At 41.7% G+C, this 19746-nt stretch overlaps 1 protein-coding gene across 1 annotated transcript; it reads left to right on the forward strand.

The window, feature by feature from the left end:
• The first annotated feature begins 966 nt into the window (after window positions 1–966).
• On the forward strand, window positions 967–14841 carry LRRIQ4 (leucine rich repeats and IQ motif containing 4). The gene is made up of 3 exons (XM_060171007.1): window positions 967–2088; window positions 3319–3492; window positions 14659–14841. The coding sequence occupies exons 1-3, from the start codon at window positions 1069–1071 to the stop codon at window positions 14839–14841; spliced, it is 1377 nt and encodes a 458-aa protein (XP_060026990.1). The 5' UTR covers window positions 967–1068.
• The last annotated feature ends 4905 nt before the right edge of the window (window positions 14842–19746 follow it).

Below are 19746 nucleotides of genomic sequence, written 5' to 3' on the forward strand. Positions count from 1 at the left end.
CCTGTGGATCTCTTCTTTGGTGAATATTCTGTCCATATCCTCTCCCCCATTTTGGAGGGTTATTATTATTATTTTTATTGCTGAGTTTGGTGAACTCTTTGTATATTTTGGTTATCAATCTTTTGTCTGATATATGGCATAAAAAGATCTCCCATTCTGTAAGGGGTCTCTTTGGGTGGTGGTTCTTTGGCTGTGCAAAAGACTTTCACTGTGATATAGTCCCATTGGTTTATTATGGACTTGAGATATTGACTTTAAAACTTAGATCGAAAAGAGTTCTGCCAACATTTTCCTCTACATAAGTGGTGGTTTCTGGTTTCACATCCAAATCCTTGATCCATTTGGAGCTTTCTTTCTTTCTTTCCTTCTTTTTTGTCTCCAGGGTAGGCTCAGTGGCTCTGCATTATGAATTTTGTAGGCTGGATCTGCACTACAAATCCACTGCTCCTGGAGATTATTTTTTCCTTTTGTTGCCTTTGTTATTTATTGTTGTCGTTTTTACGATTGTTGTTACTGTTGTCACTGGTGTTGGATAAGACAGAAAGAAATCGAGAGAGGAAGGGAAGACAGAGAGGGGAAGAAAAAGATAGACACCTGCAGACCTGCTTCACCTCTCCTGAAGCTTCCCCCCCTTGCAGGTGGGGAGCCGGGCTCAAACCTGGATCCTTACTCTGGTCCCAGGGTTTCACAGGATGTGCGTTTAACCCGCCGTGCCACCGCCAAGCGCCCCCAATTGGAGTTTTCTTTTGTGTATGGTGATATGAAGTGGTTCAGTTTCATACTTATTTAGGAAACAAAGGGGTGGAGAGAGAGAGAGAGATAACATGAGAACCTGAGCATCAGTCTGATACATACCTTGCCAGAGATGGAACTAAGGATCTCAAGTTTGAGAGTCCAACACTTTATCCATTGCGCCATCTCCTAGGCCATTCAATTAAACTGACTTTTTTTTTCTTTCTTTTTTCTCTCCCGTAAGGAAACCAGATATGCGGGCCTATCATCTCTTCACTTTTCTTTCTTTTCTTCTCCCAGCACTTCAGACTCCGTGCAGTTTCTTCTCCCATCGCCATGTCCAAGGACGCGCACACCTTTGGCCATCCCTGCAGAACGCACCAGACGAACGACCCCAAGCTGGTCTCCGATAGGATCTTCTTCGTGGATGCCTCCAACCAGAGCCTGGCTGCCATTCCGCAAGAGCTCCTGGGCCTGGGGGAGGTGGAAGAGGTGCATCTGGAGAACAACCAGCTAGTGGAGCTGCCACCAGCCATCCAGCGCCTGAGCCGCGTCCGCATGCTCTACCTGGACAGGAACCACCTGCGCGGTTTGTGTCCGCAGCTCAGGAAGCTGCAGGGCCTGGAGGGCCTGGACCTGAGCCACAACCCGCTGCCAGCCAGCTCCTTGCGGGTGCTCAGCGGCTTGCGGGGCCTGCGGGAGCTGCGCCTGTATCACCTGGGCCTGCCTGAGCTGCCGGTCGCGCTCTGCAAGTCTCTGCACCACCTGGAGCTGCTGGGGCTGAGCGGCAACCGCCTGCAGGCTCTGCCCAAGGAGGTGGTCAACCTGACGCAGCTGCGGGAACTCTACCTGAAGCAGAACCTGCTGGAGGCCTTCCCCGCCGAGCTGTGCGGGCTGCTCACCTTGGAGGTGCTGGATCTGGACGACAACAAGCTGGCAGCCCTCCCGGAAGAGCTCGGCAACCTCCAGGAGCTCCGGAAGCTCTACGTGGCGGCCAACAGCCTGCCCGCCCTTCCGGACGCGCTGGGCCAGTGCTGCCACCTGTCGGTGCTGGACGTGTCCGACAACCGCCTGCGCTCGGTGCCCCGCAGCCTGGCGGCGCTGCCACAAGTAACCGAGCTGGGGCTCAGTGGGAACCTGCTGGAGAAGGTGCGGCGCTTCCTCTGCAAGTGGACCTGGCTGCACCTGCTCTACCTGCGCTCCACTGGCCTGCACGCACTGCCCCGCGCCTTCCACCACCTGGTCAACCTGCGCTTCCTGGATCTCCGCCAGAACTTCCTGGAACACTGTCCAGACCAGATCTCTGAGCTGAGGAACCTGGAGTTCCTGGCGCTGGATGACAACAGGCTGACCAAGGTACCAGTTCGCTGCCCCGCTGCCACTGGCCTCACCTACAAGGCCCTCACTGCTCTTATCTATCTATCTATCTATCTATCTATCTATCTATTTATTTTTATATGGGGGGAGAGAGAGAGAGAGAGAGAGAGAGAGAGAGAAAGAAAGAAAGAAAGAAAGAAAGAAAGAAAGAAAGAAAGAAATTGCTCAGTTTTGGTTTATGGGTGGTGCTGGGGATTGAATCTGGAAGCTCAGTGCTTCAGGCATGAGAGTCTTTTTGCAGAATCATTATGCTATCTGCATAGCCTGGCGCCTTTCTTGTTATAAACCCCAGGTCTAAATATCAGCAAATTTGGACTAAATGGGTGACAGCCCGAAGTCAGCAAATACATCCAATAAATGATCATTTATATTACTTCCTCTAAACAGTTGTTTTCTCTTTCCTTTCCTTCCTTTCCCCTTCCTTCCTTTTCCTTCCTTCCTTCCTTCCTTCCTTCCTTCCTTCCTTCTCCAACAGTGCTGCTCAGCGGCTTATGGTGGTGCAGGGGAAATTGAACCTAGGGCTCAGAACCTTGGGTATAAAAATCTTTGCATAAGGCATTATGCTGTCTCCTCAGCATCCTTATAAATAGTAAGCATGCATAGAACCTAATGTTTATTTAGAATATGTTTGTGTCATGCAATGGGTTGTTTGTCTCAAAACTTAGTGTCCAACTGACTCTCTGTTGTGAAAAATAAACATGGGGTGGGGATGGGTGGGGATGCACCTGGTTAAGTACACACATTACCATGTTCATGGAACCAGGTTCAAACCCCCACTCGCCACTTGTAGGGAGGACACTTCATAAGTGGTGAAGAAAATATGCAGATGTCTCTCTCCCTTTCTATCTCCCTTTCCTCTCTCAATTCCTTACTTTCTTATCTAATAAAATAGAAAGGGGGGGGGAGAAAAAGAAAAAAGAAATGACCACTGGGGGCAGTGGATTTGTAGTGCTGGCACTGAGCCCTGGCAATAACCCTTGTGGTAATAAATACATAAACAAACTGGGTGCTGGGAAATAACTCAGTGAACTAGAGCACAGGACTTGCATGCATGAGCATCCCTGCTGAGATCCCCAGCACCTCCATGTGCCAGAGTTGAGCAGTGTTTTCTCATCAATCAATCAATCAATCAATCAATCAATCAAGGAAGCAACCTTTAAAGTATAGCCTTGACTTAAAATTTACCTTTTTTTTTGCGAATGCTTCTAGTTACCTTCAGACTTTGGTTCACTTTCACAACTGAAGATACTTGGGCTCTCTGGAAACCAGTTTCTCTCATTTCCAGAAGAAATTCTTTCTTTAGAGTCTCTAGAGAAATTATATATTGGGCAAGACCAAGGAGCCAAGTTCACCAGCATACCTGAGCACATTAGGAAGCTGCAGGTAAGTCCATGGAGGCCCCGAAGTTGGCATTGAGGAGACAGGGGAACATGTGGAGTCACCTACACTAGACTTACAGCTCCAGACAAGCACATATGGCCTCCACCTGCCATAGTGAATGCCCCCAGATCCTTACCCAAAGAACATCTCAATGGGGCTGCTATTGAGTTCTTGAACATCTCAATGGGGCTGCTATTGAGTTCTTCATTTCTTTCTTTCTTTTTCATTTTTTTCTTTTACATTTCCCTTCTTTCTGCTGTGTAGCAGAAAGAAGGGAAATGTTTAATGGCAGAGGGTAATCCATCTTGCTTTCTGCTTAATTTTCTTTGCTTTTCAACATCTCATGTATCCTGTCTTCAATGAAAGCTTGGGGATTCACTCGTGCTTCTGGTTTTTCTTCTTTTTTAAAAAAATTCTTTATTGTTTTACATTCAACAGTAAGTACAATAGTTTGTACATGCATAACATTTCTCAGTTTTCCATATAACAATACAACCCCCACTAGGTCCTCTGTCATCCTTTTTGGACCTGTATTCTCCGCCCCTCCCCACCCAGAGTCTTTGACTTTGGTGCAACATGCCAATTCCAGTTCAGGTTCTACTTGTGTTTTCTCTACTGATATTGTTTTTTCAACTTCTGCCTGAGAGTGATATCATCCCATATTTATCCTTCTGTTTCTGACTTATTTTACTCAACATGATTTTTTCAAGGTCCATCCAAGATAGGCTGAAAATGGTGAACTCACCATTTTTAATAGCTGAGTAGTATTCCATTGTGTTTATAGACTACAACTTGCTCAGTCACTCATCTGTTGTTGGACACCTGGGTTGCTTCCAGATTTTGGCTATTACAAATTGTGCTGCCAAGAACATATGTGTACACAGATCTTTTTTGATGGGTGTGCTAGGTTCCTTAGGATATATCCCCAGGAGAAGAATTGCAGGATCATAGGGTAGGTCCATTTCTAGCCTTCTGAGAGTTCTCCAGACTGTTCTCCACAAAGGTTGGACCAGTTGACATTCCCATCAGCAGTGCAGGAGGGTTCCTTTGACCCGCAACCTCTCCAGCATTTGCTGCTGTTACCTTTTCTGATGTATGACATTCTCACAGGAGTGAAGTGATATCTCATTGTTGTCTTTATTTGCATTTCTCTGACAATCAGAGACTTGGAGCATTTTTTCATGTGTTTCTTGGCCTTTTGGATCTCTTCTGTGGTGAATATTCTGTCTATGTCCTCTCCCCATTTTTGGATGGGGTTATTTGTTTTCTTGTGGTTGAGTTTGTCAAGCTCTTTATATATTTTGGTTATTAGCCTCTTGTCTGATGTATGGCATGTAAAGATCTTCTCCCATTCTGTGAGAGAAGGTCTGTTGGTTTGTGTAGTGGTTTATTTTGCTGTGCAGAAGCCTTTTATTTGATTATTTTTTACTATTTATTTATTTTAAAAATTTCTTTATTGGGAAGTTAATTTTTTACAATTACCAGTAAATATAAAAGCTTGTACATACATACCATTTCTAAGTTTTCCATATAACAATACAACCCCCCACTAGGACCTCTGTCATCCTTCTTGGACCTGTATTCTTCCCTCAACCACTCACCCCAGAGTCTTTTACTTTGGTGTAATATGCCAATTCCAGTTCAGGTTCTACTTGTGTTTTTTCATCTGATCTTGCAGAAGCTTTTTAATTTGATGTAGTCCCATAGGTTTAGGCTTGCCTTAGTCTTCTTTATAATTGGATTCGTTTCATTGAAGATGTCTTTAAAATTTATGCGGAAAAGAGTTCTGCCAATAATTTCTTCTAAGTTTCTGATAGTTTCTGGTCTAACATCCAAGTCCTTGATCCATCTGGAATTTACTTTTGTATTTGGTGAAATATAGTGGTTCAGTTTCATTCTTCTGCATGTTTCAACCCATTGTTTCCAACACCATTTGTTGAAGAGACTTTGCTTTCCCCATTTAATAGTCTGGGCCCCTTTGTCAAAGGTTAGATGACCATAGGTGTGGGGGCTCACTTCTGGGCTGTCAATTCTATTCCACTGGTCAGTGTGTCTATTCATGTTCCAGTACCAAACATTTTTGATGACAATGGTCCTATAATACAGTTTGAGATCTGGGAGTGTGATGCCTCCGTTTCTGTTCTTTTTTCTCAAGGTTGTTTTGGCAATTCTAGGTCTTTTCTGGTTCCAGATAAACATTTGTAGCATTTGTTCTATTCTCCTAAAAAATGTGCTTGGGATTTTTATGGGGATAGCATTAAATTTGTAGATGGCTCTGGGTAGTATATTCATTTTGATGATGTTAATTCTTCCAACCCATGAACATGGAATATCTTTCCACTTCTTTGTGTCTTTTTCAATTTCCTTGAGTAGTGACTCATAATTTTCAGTATGCAAGTCTTTCACTTCTTTGGTTAGATTTATTCCTAGATATTTACTGTTTTTATTGCTATAGTAAAAGGAATTGATTTCTGAATTTAAATTTCTTCTAACTTAGTGCTTGCATAGAGGAATGCCACTGACTTTTGAATGTTGATTTTGTATCCTGACACCTTACAGTATTGCCTGATTATTTCCAAAAGCTTCTTGCCGGTTTCCTTAGGTTTTTCTGTGTATACTATCATGTCATCTGCTGTTGGGCTAGCGAAGAGAGAGAGAGAGAGAGAGAGAGAGAGAGAGAGAGAGAGAGGGAGAGAGAGAGATAGATGACCCAGGAACCAAGTTAATGGCGGCAAGGTGATTCAAGTCTTTATTCATCCGAGCACCCCAGAGTAAGGCGGTTGCACACCTGGTTAAGCCATGTGGTGCAAACTGCAATGGCCGGTGTTAGCGTCTCAGTCTGCCCATGTGCTCCTCCCAGGCTGGACCAGGGAAGAGGAAAGTCGGAAATGGTATTGGCTTGACAATACAATACATGGTTAGGAAAGGGGCAGAGAAAGGTAAAAGGGGCTGGGAAAGGTAGGGACTTCCTTAGCAACCGTTGCCATGGGTTTAACTGGTAGGATTAATAATATCCTGTGGGGAATTAGGGAGGAGACCTTAAGTCATTTGTAAGACAAAGCAGAAGATTGATATGTAGATAATAAAAGGGTGGGCCATAGTATCAAGGAATGCAGGGTGGAGCAGGGGGAGCTGGCTTAACATTTTAAGGAATGCTGGGCTCCTGGAGGCAGAAAAATGAAGGGTGCGTTGTGAGAGGGAGTCTGAAAACATGAGGCAAACCTTGGGGGTTCTTGTGTCCCTCCTCGCTCGACCTCTCAGTAGAGAGAGATGCCTACCCCTCAGGTCAAGTCCTGCCAAGCTCTACCGCATCCTCACAATTTCCCTACAATCTGCAAATAGGGAGAGTTTGACTTCTTCTCTTCCAATCTGTATCCCTTTAATTCCTTGCTCCTGCCTGATTGCTATGGCAAGAACTTCCAACACTATGTTGAATAGTAATGGTGATAGTGGGCAGCCCTGTCTAGTACCTGATCTGAGGGTAAATGCTTCCAGTTTTTCACCATTGAGTATGATGTTGGCTGTAGGTTTGCTATGTATAGACTCCACTATCTTCAGGAATTTTCCATCTATTCCCATTTTTTGTAGTGTTTTGATCATAAAGGGATGTTGTATTTTGTCAAAGGCTTTCTCTGCATCTGTTGCTATGACCATGTGGTTTTTGGTCTTGATTTTGTTGTTTTGGTGGATCACGTTGATTGATTTACATATAGTAAACCAATCTTGCATCCCTAGGATAAACCCCACTTGGTCATGATAAACAATCTTTATTTTTATTTAAAAAATTTTTTATATTTAATTTACTTCCTTTTTGTTGCTCTTGTTTTTATTGTTGTAGTTATTATTGTTGATGTCATCATTGTTGCATAGGACAGAGAGAAATGGAGAGAGGAGGGGAAGACAGAGAGGGGGAGAGAAAGAGAGACACCTGTAGACCTGCTTGACTGCCTGTGAAGCGACTCCTGTGAAGACAGTGGATTGAAACCGGGATCCTCATGCCGGTCCCTGTGCTTTGCACCATGCGTGCTTAACCCACTGCGCTATCGCCCAACTCCTGATAAACATTCTTTTGAATATACTGCTGTATCCTGTTGGCTAGAATTTTGTTAAATATTTTAGCATCTATGTTCATCAGAGATATTGATCTGTAGTTTTCTTTTTTGGTTGTGTCCCTGTCTGCATTTGTTATCAAAATGATGTTGACTTCATAGAAGCTGAAAGGGAGTATTCCAGTGACTTCAATTTTCTGGAGGACTTTTAAAAGTAGAGATATTAGTTCTTCTTTGAAGGTTTTGTAGAATTCATTTGTAAAACCATCTGATCCAGGACTTTTATTCTTGGGAAGGTTTTTGATAACTGTTTCAATTTCAATAGCTGTGATGGGCCTGTTTATGCTATCTAGTTCCTTTTTACTTAGTTTGGAAGTCCGTAGGTATCTAGGAAATTGTCCATTTCTTCCAGGTTCTCTAGCTTGGTGGCATAGAGTTGCTCATAGAAGTCTTGCATGATATGCTGAATTTCTGTGGTGTCTTTTGTGATATCATCTCCTCTTTTATTTACAATCTGATTTATTTGGGTCTTCTTTTTTTTTTTTTTTTTTGTGAGTCTGGCTACAGGTTTGTCGATTTTGTTCACTCTTTCAAAGAACCAACATTTACTTTCATTGTATGGTTTTCTGATTTTCAATGTTAAATTTATTTCTGCCCTAACTTTAGTTATTTTTGTCCTTCTGGTTGCTTTAAGGTTCCTTTGTTCTTCTAGGTCTTTAAGATGTTTAGTCAGGCTGCTTATTTGTGCTTTTTCTTGTTTCCTTTTTTTTAAAATTTTTTTTCTCTCTCTTTATTTTTATTGGGGAATTAATGTTTTACATTCAACAGTAAGTACAATAGTTTGTACATGCATAACATTCCCCAGTTTCCATATAACAATACAACCCCCACTAGGTCCTCTGAATCCTTCTTGGACCTGTATTCTCCCCACCCACCCCATCCCAGAGTCTTTTACTTTGGTGCGATACGCCAGTTACATTTCAGGTTCTACTTGTGTTTTCTTTTCTGATCATGTTTTTCAGCTTCTGCCTGAGAGTGATATCATCCCATATTCATCCTTCTGTTTCTGACTTATTTCACTCAACATGATTTTTTCAAGATCCATCCAAGATCGACTGAAAACGGTGAAGCCACCATTTTTAATAGCTGAGTAGTATTCCATTGTGTATATATACCACAACTTGCTCAGCCACTCATCTGTTGTTGGACACCTGGGTTGCTTCCAGGTTTTGGCTATTACAAATTGTGCTGCCAAGAACATATGTGTACACAGATCTTTTTGGATGGATGTGTTGGGTTTCTTAGGATATATCCCCAGGAGAGGAATTGCAGGGTCATAGGGTAGGTCCATTTCTAGCCTTCTGAGAGTTCTCCAGACTGTCCACAGAGGTTCTCCACAGAGGTTGGACCAATTGACATTCCCACCAGCAGTGTAGGAGGGTTCCTTTGACCTGCAACCTCTCCAGCATTTGCTGCTGCTGTTACTTTTTCTGATGTATGACATTCTCACAGGAGTGAAGTGGTATCTCATTGTTGTCTTGATTTGCATTTCTCTGACAATCAGAGACTTGGAGCATTGTTGTTAAAATTCGTAAGCTCTTGCTGGCCGAGTAGCTTCACAGCGGGTAACAGAGACGCGGAGACAACGGCTGGGCAGGGAAGCTGTATTTCTTTATTCAGGAACAACGATTCATAAACTAAGACAAACTAATCACCAAACAGAACTCTGCTGTCTCTTTGCGGCGGCACAAACACTCTCTCTTACTCTCGAACTCAGGAACCCTCTCCTGGGGTTCCTTGGGGCGGGGCCAAGCGGGCCCGCGAAATTAACTGGACTGATCCAATTCTCTTGGCGGGGGAGGGCTAGAACAAACCAATGTAAAGCATACGACAGAGCATTTTTGTGTTTCTCGGCTTTATGGATCTCTTCTGCGGTAAATATTCTGTCCATGTCCTCTCCCCATTTTTGGATGGGGTTATTTGTTGTCTTGTTGTTGAGTTTGTCAAGCTCTTTATATATGTTGGTTATTAAACTCTTATCTGATGTATGGCATGTAAAGATCTTCTCCCATTCTGTGAGGGGTCTCTTGGTTTGGGTAGTGGTTTCTTTTGCTGTGAAGAAGCTTTTTAATTTGATGTAGTCCCATAGGTTTAGGCTTGCCTTAGTCTTCTTTGTAATTGGATTCGTTTCATTGAAGATGTCTTTAAAATTTATGCGGAAAAGAGTTCTGCCAATATTTTCTTCTAAGTATCTGATAGTTTGTGGTCTAATATCCAAGTCCTTGATACACTTGGAATTTACTTTTGTATTTGGTGAAATACAGTGATTCAGTTTCATTCTTCTGCATGTTTCAACCCATTGTTTCCAACACCATTTGTTGAAGAGACTTTGCTTTCCCCATTTAATAGTCTGGGCCCCTTTGTCAAAGGTTAGATGACCATAGGTGTGGGGGCTCACTTCTGGGCTGTCAATTCTATTCCACTGGTCAGTGTGTCTATTCATGTTCCAGTACCAAACATTTTTGATGACAATGGTCCTATAATACAGTTTGAGATCTGGGAGTGTGATGCCTCCGTTTCTGTTCTTTTTTCTCAAGGATGTTTTGGCAATTCTAGGTCTTTTCTGGTTCCAGATAAACATTTGTAGCATTTGTTCTATTCTCCTAAAAAATGTTCTTGGGATCTTGATAAGGATAGCATTAAATCTGTAGATGGCTCTGGGTAGTATATTCATTTTGATGATGTTAATTCTTCCAACCCATGAACATGGAATATCTTTCCACTTCTTTGTATCTTTTTCAATTTCCTTGAGTAGTGACTCATAATTTTCAGTATGCAATTCTTTCACTTCTTTGGTTAGGTTTACTCCTAGATATTTTATTGTTTTTATTGCTAGGGTAAAAGGAATTGATTTCTGAATTTAAATTTCTTCTAACTTAGTGTTTGCATAGAGGAATGCCACTGACTTTTGAATGTTAATTTTGTAGCCTGACACCTTACTGTATTGCCTGATGATTTCCAAAAACTTCTTGCTGGATTTATTAGGTTTTTCTGTGTATACTATCATGTCATCTGCAAATAAGGAGAGTTTGACTTCTTCTCTTCCAATCTGTATGCCTTTAATTCCTTGCTCCTGCCTGATTGCTATGGCAAGAACTTCCAACACTATGTTGAATAGTAATGGTGATAGTGGGCAGCCCTGTCTAGTACCTGATCTGAGGGTAAATGCTTCCAGTTTTTCACCATTGAGTATGATGTTGGCTGTAGGTTTGCTATGTATAGACTCCACTATCTTCAGGAATTTTCCATCTATTCCATTTTTTGTAGTGTTTTGATCATAAAGGGATGTTGTATTTTGTCAAAGGCTTTCTCTGCATCTATTGCTATGACCATGTGGTTTTTGGTCTTGCTTTTGTTGCTGTGGTGGATCACATTGATTGATTTACGTATATTAAACCAACCTTGCATGCCTCGGATAAACCCCACTTGGTCATGGTGAACAATCTTTAATATACTGCTGTATCCGGTTGGCTAGAATTTTGTTCAGTATTTTAGCATCTATGTTCATCAGAGATATTAGTCTGTAGTTTTCTTTTTTGGTTGTGTCCCTGTCTGCTTTTGGTATCAGAGTGATGTTGGCTTCATAGAAGCTGGCAGGGAGTATTCTAATGTCTTCAATCTTTGGAAGACTTTTAAAAGTAGAGGTACTAGTTCTTCTTTGAAGGTTTTGTAGAATTCATTTGTAAAACCATCTGGTCCAGAACTTTTATTTTGGGGAGATTTTTGATAACTGTTTCAATTTCATTGGCTGTGATGGGCCTGTTCATGTTATCCACTTCCTCTTTACTTAGTTTTGGAAGATGGTAGGTATCTAGGAAATTGTCCATTTCTTCCAGGTTCTTTAGCTTGGTGGCATATAGTTGTTCATAGAAGCCTCGCATGATATGTTGAATTTCTGCGGTGTCTGTTGTGTTATCTCCTCTTTCATTTACTGTCCGATTTATTTGGGTCTTCTCCCTTTTTTGTTTTGTGAGTCTGGCTAAAGGTTTGTCAATTTTGTTCACTCTTTCTAAGGACCAACATTTATTTTTGTTGATCTTTGTATGGTTTTCTTATTCTCAATGTTATTTATTTCTGCCCTAACTTTAGTGATTTCTGTCCTTCTGGTTGCTTTAGGGTTCCTTTGTTCTTCTTATTCTAGGTCTTTAAGATGTGCATCAGGCTGTTTATTCGTGCTTTTTCTTGTTTCCTAATATGTGCTTGTATAGCTATGAACTTCCCTCTCAGTACTGCCTTAGCTGTGTCCCAAATATTTTGATAGCTTATGTCTTCATTTTCATTGAAGTCTCGAAACGTTTTGATTTCTTCCTTGATTTCCTCTTTGACCCAAAGGTTATTAAGAAGTGTACTGTTGAGCTTCCACATTTTGGGACTACTACTAATCTTTTGCTGATTGTTAAGTGTTAGTTTAATTCCACTGTGGTCTGAGAAGATGCTTGGGATGATTTCAATGCTCTTGAATTTGCTGATGCTGTCTTTGTGGCCTAACATATGGTCTTTCCTTGAGAATGACCCATGTGGATTTGAGTAAAATGTGTATTCCAGTTTCTTGGGATGTATGACTCTGAAAATGTCCAATAGTTCTAGTTTATCTATCTCTTCATTTAGCTCCCTCATGTCTTTATTGATTTTCTGCCTGGGTGATCTGTCAAGTTGAGAGAGTGGGGTGTTGAAGTCCCCTACTATGAGTAGTTGCTGTTAATATATTGCTGTAGCTCTTTCAGTAGACATTTGATGTATTTTGATGGCTTCTCATTGGGTGCATAGATGTTAATAATTGTTAAGTCCTCTTGATTGACTGATCCTCTGAGCATTCCTATCTTTTTTAATCTTATCTACTGTAAAGTCTGTCGTGTCAGATATGAGAATAGCTGTTCGTGCCCTTTTTTGTGGGCCATTGGCTTGTATGATAGTTTTCCATCCTTTCACTTTAAGTCTGTGTTTGTCTTGTTGAGTTAGGTGAGTTTCCTGTAGACAGCATATTGTTGGGTTGTGTTTTCTGATCCATCTTCCTACTGTGTGTCTTTTAATAGGTGAATTCAGGCCATTGACATTTATTGATATCAAAGATTGAAGATATTTTAACGCCATTCTTGTTGAGTTTTAGAGTGTTCTGATACATGTCCTATTTATGATGGTCTGACTGTTTATAGGAGACCTTTCAGAAGTTCTTTCAGGGCAGGCTTGGTGATAGTTGATTCCTTCAACTGTTGCTTGTCTGAGAAGGTTTTGATGCCTCCATCTAGTCTGAATGACAGTCTAGCAGGATATAGTATTCTTGGTTGAAAGCCTTTCTCATTGAGCACTTGATAGATATCTTGCCATTCTCTTCTGGCTTGTAGTGTTTGTGTGGAGAAGTCATCTGCTAATCTTATGGGTTTTCCTCTGTAGGTGACTCTGTTTTTCTCTTGCAGCCTTCAGAATCCTTTCTTTATCTTTATTCCTTTCCATTCTAAATATGATGTGTCTTGGTGTTTTTAAGTCTGGGTTAATTCTGTTTGGACCCTATGTGCTTCTTGAGTCTTTATGTCTTTGATGTTGTCTAGACTAGAGAAGTTTTCAGCTATTATGTCCTGAAGAATGCTTTCTTCCTCTCCCTCTCTTTCTTCCACTGGAAGCCAACAATGTATATATTCTTTCTTTTGAATTCATCCCATAGGTCTCTGTTGTTGTTTTCAGCATCTCTTAATCTCTTTTTGAGATCTCTTGCTTCTTTTTTAGTTGTCTCTAATTCGTCCTTGATCTTGCTAATTCTGTCTTCAGCCTCATTGATTCTATTCTCTCTCTCCTCTATTGTTTTCTGGAGTTCATCTATTTTGTTACCCTGTTCTGATACTGTTTTATCTTGTTCAGCTAGTTCTGTTTTTAGCTCAGCTATTTTAGCTTTCAGCTCTCTAGTAACCTTGAGATAATTAGTTTTTTCTTCTAGAGTCTCATTGGTTGTTTCTGCATTTCTGATGACAATTCTTTCAAACTCTTTATTCACTCCTGTGATTATTTCCTTAACTAGTGTTTGGATGTTGACCTTGTTATTTTGTGCTTCACCCTTCAGGGGGCTTTTAGCTGGACTGTTGTCCTGGTTCATTTCTTCAATATTTGTTCTTGTTGGATTAACCATTTTATATAGTATGTTATAAGATCCCCCTCTCTGTACTTTTCAAATTACTAATCACTCTTGCCTGGATTGACTTGTGTCTATGTAAGGTACTTAAATAGTTGACAGTTGTGGAAATTTACAGTTGTTTCAATATTATTTTAACCCCTGAGTTGGAGTTCTGTGGCTTAAAAGCCTTTTTTGTTCTTTTTCTTCCCTGTAGGCGATGGGAGCCTGAAGGCTTTTAAACTATAAGTAGGCTTCTTAGCTTAATCACTGACTCTGGTGATTTGGTGGATTCTTGAAGTCTTGAATCCTATGTTGTTGTGGTCCCAGATGATCTCCTTTGGCATTCCTAGTTGACCCAGGAGAGGAGAGACCTTTTCCTTTTTATTGTTTATATTGCCCTGATGGTTATCATGGGGGCTTTGTGCCTGTATGGTGAATCTACCACTCCCAGTGGCCTTTTTGTCTTTCAGTTTTATTTCTATTTTGATAGGACAGAGAGAAATTGAAAGAGGCTGGTTAGAGGAGCCAGGCAGTGGCTCACTTGGTTAAGCACACATAGTAGAAGTATGAGAACTGTCTTTCGGGTGTCTTTCTTTCTCCTTCTTTACCTCCCCATCCTCTCTAAATTTCTCTCTGTCCTATCCAATAAATTAAAAATAGTGGCTGCCAGGAGCAGTAGTTTCGTAGTGCCAGCACCAAGCCCCAGTGATAACACTGAAGGCAAAGAGAGAGAGAGAGAGGGAGAGAGAGAGGAGAGAGAAAAAGAGACGCCTACAGATCTACTTCACCACTTGTGAAGCTTTCCCTCCTGCAGGTAGGGCCTGGTAACTTGAACCCAGGCTCTTGTACATGTAACACGCATGTTCTCCTGAGTATGTCACCGCCCAGGCCCCCATTCTGGTTATTCTAGTGCATGTATAATGGGAGGATGACTGTGCTTGTGTTGTGTCACTTCAGAACCTTAAAGAGCTGTATTTGGAGCACAATTATCTGGAGTACCTACCTGCAACCTTGGGCTCAATGCCGAACCTGAAAATTCTTGATTGTCGCCACAATCTGCTTAGGCAGCTTCCAGATACCATTTGCCAAGCCCAAGGTGAGGAGTCACAGTCCATTCAGCCTTTACTTTACATGAGCTGAGTTACAGGCTGGTGAAATAGCTCACCATGTGGGTGAACCAGGTTCAAGCCCAGCTCCTATTATATTGGTGGAAGTCTCTGTATTGTGGTATCTTTCTCTCTCTCTCTCTCTCTCTCTCTGCCTGTATTTTCCTTCATCCCATTTTTTTATTTGTGATTAATACAAGACTGTAAGAGTGCATCACACCCACCACCAAAGTCTGTATCCCTACCTTCCCACCTCCCAAACATAACCACCAGAGTTTTCAAGAAGTCTTAGAAAAAGTTTTTGTTTTGTTTTGTGTTTTCATGTTCATGTGTATCAAATCTCTAGATTCCACAGATGAGTGAAAACATCTGGTAGCTGTCTCTCATCTCTCTTTAAAATTTTTTTTTATTTGTGACTAATAGGCTACAAGATCATAAGATCACAGTATATAGTTCCACAGCACACCCACTACCAGAATTCTGTGTCTCCACCCTCCCACATCCCAAAAATAATCACCAAAGTTATCACAGGTCTTAGAAACAGTTTACTTGCTTTTTTCCCCAAGATATCAGATCTCTAGATTCCACATATGAGTTGCCTTTCGTCTCTTTACTTATTTTGCTGTGGGCAAGGTGGTGGTGCACCTGGTTAAGTACTACAGTGCACAATGGTCCAGGATTAAGCCCCTGGTCCCCTCTGTCCCCCTAGGGGGAAAGCTTCATGAGTGGTGAAGTAGAGCTGCAGGTGTCACTCTGTTTCTCTTCCTCTCTTTTACCCTCTCCACTTTCAATTTTCTCTGTCTTTATCCAATAATAAATGAAAATTAAAAAGAGACCTTTACTACTTATTTTGCTAAGTATATTATCCTCCAGTTCCATCCATTTTGCTCCAAAGGACACAACATCACCTTTTTGATGGCAGAATAGTATTCCATGGAATATATATTCCATAACTTCTTTAGCCCATCATTTGTTGCTGGGCATTTAGTTAGCTTTCACTTTACATTGACAGTAGGTTTTTGAGAATTGCAACTTTTAAGTGAAAGCATAACTGTTGAAACTAATTTTTTACCACTAGCTAGTTGGTAGAAACAAAAGCTAAGTTCTAGGCTGATAAAATAGCTCAGTTGCATAGTTCACTTCTTAGCCATGTGTGCAACCAATTTTTGAGCCAATAATCAACTGCAGATTCAATTTTTTTTAATCATTATTATATAGTCTGGGAGGTGTTGTAGTAGATAAAACATTGGATCCTCAACCATGAGATCCCGGAGTTCAGCCCCTGGCAGCACATGTACCAGAGTGATGTCTGGTTCTTTCTCTCTCTCTTCCTATCTTTCTCATGAATAAATAAATAAGTTCTTTTAAAAAATCATTATTGGATAGAGACAGAGTTGAGAAGGGAGGGAGAGACAGAGAGGGAAAGAGACAGACACCTGCAGTTCAGCTTCACCACTCGTGAAGCTTTTCTCCCACTGCAGGTGGGGACCAGAGTCTTGAACCTGGTTCTTCGTACACCACAATGTGTGTGCTTAACCAGGTGCACCATCACCTGACCTGAGCCTAGTCCCCACTGCATTGGAAAAAATTTGGTGCTATGGTCTCTTTTACTCTCTCTCTCTCTGCCTTTAACTTAAAAAAGAAAGAGAAGGAGGAGGAGGAAGAAGAGGAGAAAAGAACTAAGTTCCTTTCGAGTATTTCTGGCCAGGAAAACAGCGAACTTCTAAATAAATACCCAAGACAATTCTAATATTAAGGAAGAATTTATATTATTCACTTGCTCCCCAACTCACTTCTTCCAGCTCCAGGTCATAGGTGATGAGAGTCTAACCCTGCAGCTTAAGATTCACCCTGCAGAGGACACCCTTCCACCACAGGACACACCCCTAAACCCACTCAGGCTCGAATGAACTAGCTGAGCTGATCCACACAGATATGGGGGAGGTTAACTCACAAACTAAGAACAGTGTCTCTACCCTGAGTAGAATTTTGTTGTATTTATTTATTTATTATTTTTAGTTGATAGGACAAAGAGAAACTGAGAGAGAAAGGAAGACAGAGAGAGATTTGACATCAACCCTATTTCTTTAAAAATTAATTTATTTATTTAAAAAAGGAGACATTCACAAAACCACAGGATAAGAGGGGTAGAACTCCACACAGTTCCCACCACCAGATCTCCGTATCCCCTCCCCTCCCCTGATAGCTTTCCCATTCTTTAACCCTCTGGGAGTATAGACCCAAGGTCATTGTGGGATGCAGAAGGTGGAAGGTCTGGCTTCTGTAATTGCTTCCCGGCTGAACATGGGTGTTGACTGGTCGATCCATACTCCCAGTCTGCCTCTCTCTTTCCCTAGTAGGGTGGGTCTCCGGGATAGCGGAGCTCCAGGACACATTGGTGGGGTTGTCTGTCCAAGGAAGTATGGTCGACATCATGCTGGCCTCTGGAACCTGGTGGCTGAAAAGAGAGTTAACATACAAAGCCAAACAAATTGTTGAACAGTTATGGACCTAAAGGCTGGAATAGTGCAGATAAAGTGTTGGGGGGTACTCACTGCAGACTACTGGACATCAGCCCTACTTTACCACTCAAAAAGCTTTCCCCCAGCAGGTGGGAACATGGTCCTTTCACATGGTAACATATACTCAAACAATTGTGTTACCACCTGGCCCAGGTAGATTTTTTTTTTCGTCTCATTAGCACCATAATGTAAGTGTGCAGGCTGCAGCCTAGTCGACTCTGAGGCCAGCATGTCCTGGGATGAAAGCTTTCTTGCTTTATTCAACACAGATCTCAATATTTAGGGAGCCTTGCCCTGCCAACCTCTGGCCAGAGCCCATGAATGGATGGGAGTGAAAGGCAGGCTGATAAGGCTGGGAGCTACAGACAAACAGTGCTAGGGGCCAGGTGGTGGTGCACCCAGTTAAGTGCATATAGTACTAAGCACAAGGATTTGAGTTTAAGCCCCTGGCTCCCCATCTGCAACTGGGAAGCTTTATGAGCACTGAAGCAGGTATGCAGGTATTTCTCTATCTCTCTCCCTCTTCTGTCTTCCCCATCTCTCTCAATTTCTCTCTGTCCTATCCAAGAAAATGGAAAAAAATGGCCTCCAGGAACAGTGGGTTTGCAGTGCTGGCACTGACCCCCAGCGATAACCCTAGAGGCAAAAAAGAAAGATAGTTATTACTGGGAATTGACTAAATAACAGTAACTACTAAGAAAGCTAGCATTCAGCCTTATGTTCACTATACCACTACCATTAACCTATGAAAGACCTTCCAGAGCTCTGTAGTAAATTTGTACCAGGCTACTAAGTCACTTTTAAAAAGGAAACATGCACCCCATAAAGAATTTTGGTCCATATCCCCAGAAGGGGAGAAACATTAGAGGAAGATGACCAGAGGGCTCTGAACTTCAACTTCATCAGGAATCAGAGAAAGAAGAGGGAAAAAAGGAAGGACATTCGGAGATAGTAACAGGTATAGGTGTGACTTAGAAAGAAAGTGAAGGCAGGAGCATAGAAAAAAGGGAAAAAATATAAAAATATAGGTAGTTATAGGAATAATAGTCGGGAGTCGGGTGGTAGCACAGTGGGTTAAGCGCAGGTGGCACAAAGCACAAGGACTGGCGTAAAGATCTCAGTTCAAGCCCCCTGCTCCCCACCTGCAGGGGAGTCGTTTCACAAACAGTGAAGCAGGTCTGCAGGTGACTGTCTCTCTTTCCCTCTCTTTGTCTTCCCCTCCTCTCTCCATTTCTCTCTGTCCTATCCAACAATGACAACATCAATAACTACAACAATAAAACAGGGGGAACAAAATGGAATAAATAAATAAATAAAATTTTAAAAAAGAAATAATAGTCAACCTTGGGACCTTGGGAGAAGAAATGCAATTTCAAATGGAGGGAGTGGGGACATGGAACTCTGGTGGTGGGAAAAGTAGAATTATACCCTCATCTCATAATTTTGTAAATCAATATTAAATCACTAATAAAACAACAAAATAAACAAAGAAAAATAACTGGGGCTGGGCAGTGGCATACCTGGTTGAGTGCACATGTTACTGTGCACAAGGACCCAGGTTCAAGTCCCTGGCCCCATCTATAGTGGGGAAGCTTCATGAGCGCTGAAGCACTACTCCAGGTCTCTCTTTCTCTCCATCTGTCTCTCCCTTCCCTTTCAATTTCTCTGTCTGTCCAAAATAAATAAATAAATACATAAATCAAATTTAAATAACAATATAATAAAAAGGAAAAGACATTGACCCAGAGTAGTGTAATCAATTCAGGGGAATTCTAGGAATGAAACTGGCATGAAATTTCATAGATGACTCATATTTAAACACCCAAACATTTCCAGCTGCTCTGAACCATTCTTTATTTGTGTGTTTGTCAACCCAACTGTATGATTACTATTACTGCTATTATTATTATTACCTGGCTTATTCCTGGGGCTCATTGCCTCTATGACTCCACCATTCCTGGCAGCTTTCTTTCTTTATTGATTTCTTGTTTTTGATAGAGGGTGTGAGAGAGATCATGAGGGAGAGAGTGTCAAAGAGAGAGATATCTGCAACACTGCTCTACTGCTCCAATGCTCTTGAAGCTTCTCTCCTGCAGGAGAGGACTAGGTAATTGAACGTGTGTACTCTAATGAATGAACTGCTACCTAACCCCCCAAGTATTCTTTCTTTAAGATTTATTTATGTATTAATGAGGAAGATAGATAGATAGATAGATAGATAGATAGATAGATAGATAGGGAGAACCAGAGCACCACTGTGGCATATGTGTTGCTGGGAATTGAGCTCAGGACCTCATGTATGAGAGTCCAAAGCTTTATCCACTGTACCATCTCCCAGGCCACACTCCCTGCCCCCAACTATTCTTGAAAGTTTTGCTGTATTCCAAACTTTTGCTGAGAGGGATTAGATCAAAGGT

This window comes from Erinaceus europaeus, chromosome 14 (genome assembly GCF_950295315.1).
Source record: "Erinaceus europaeus chromosome 14, mEriEur2.1, whole genome shotgun sequence".
In the NCBI taxonomy this organism is placed as follows: Eukaryota; Metazoa; Chordata; class Mammalia; order Eulipotyphla; family Erinaceidae; genus Erinaceus; species Erinaceus europaeus.

Bases quoted from the DNA above. Each gene is read 5' to 3' on its own strand.
- LRRIQ4 (XM_060171007.1), top strand. From the start codon at position 1,069: ATGTCCAAGGACGCGCACACCTTTGGCCATCCCTGCAGAACGCACCAG. The intron at 2,089-3,318 runs GTACCAGTTCGC...GAATGCTTCTAG, and splicing joins ATGACAACAGGCTGACCAAG to TTACCTTCAGACTTTGGTTC. The intron at 3,493-14,658 runs GTAAGTCCATGG...GTGTCACTTCAG, and splicing joins AGCACATTAGGAAGCTGCAG to AACCTTAAAGAGCTGTATTT.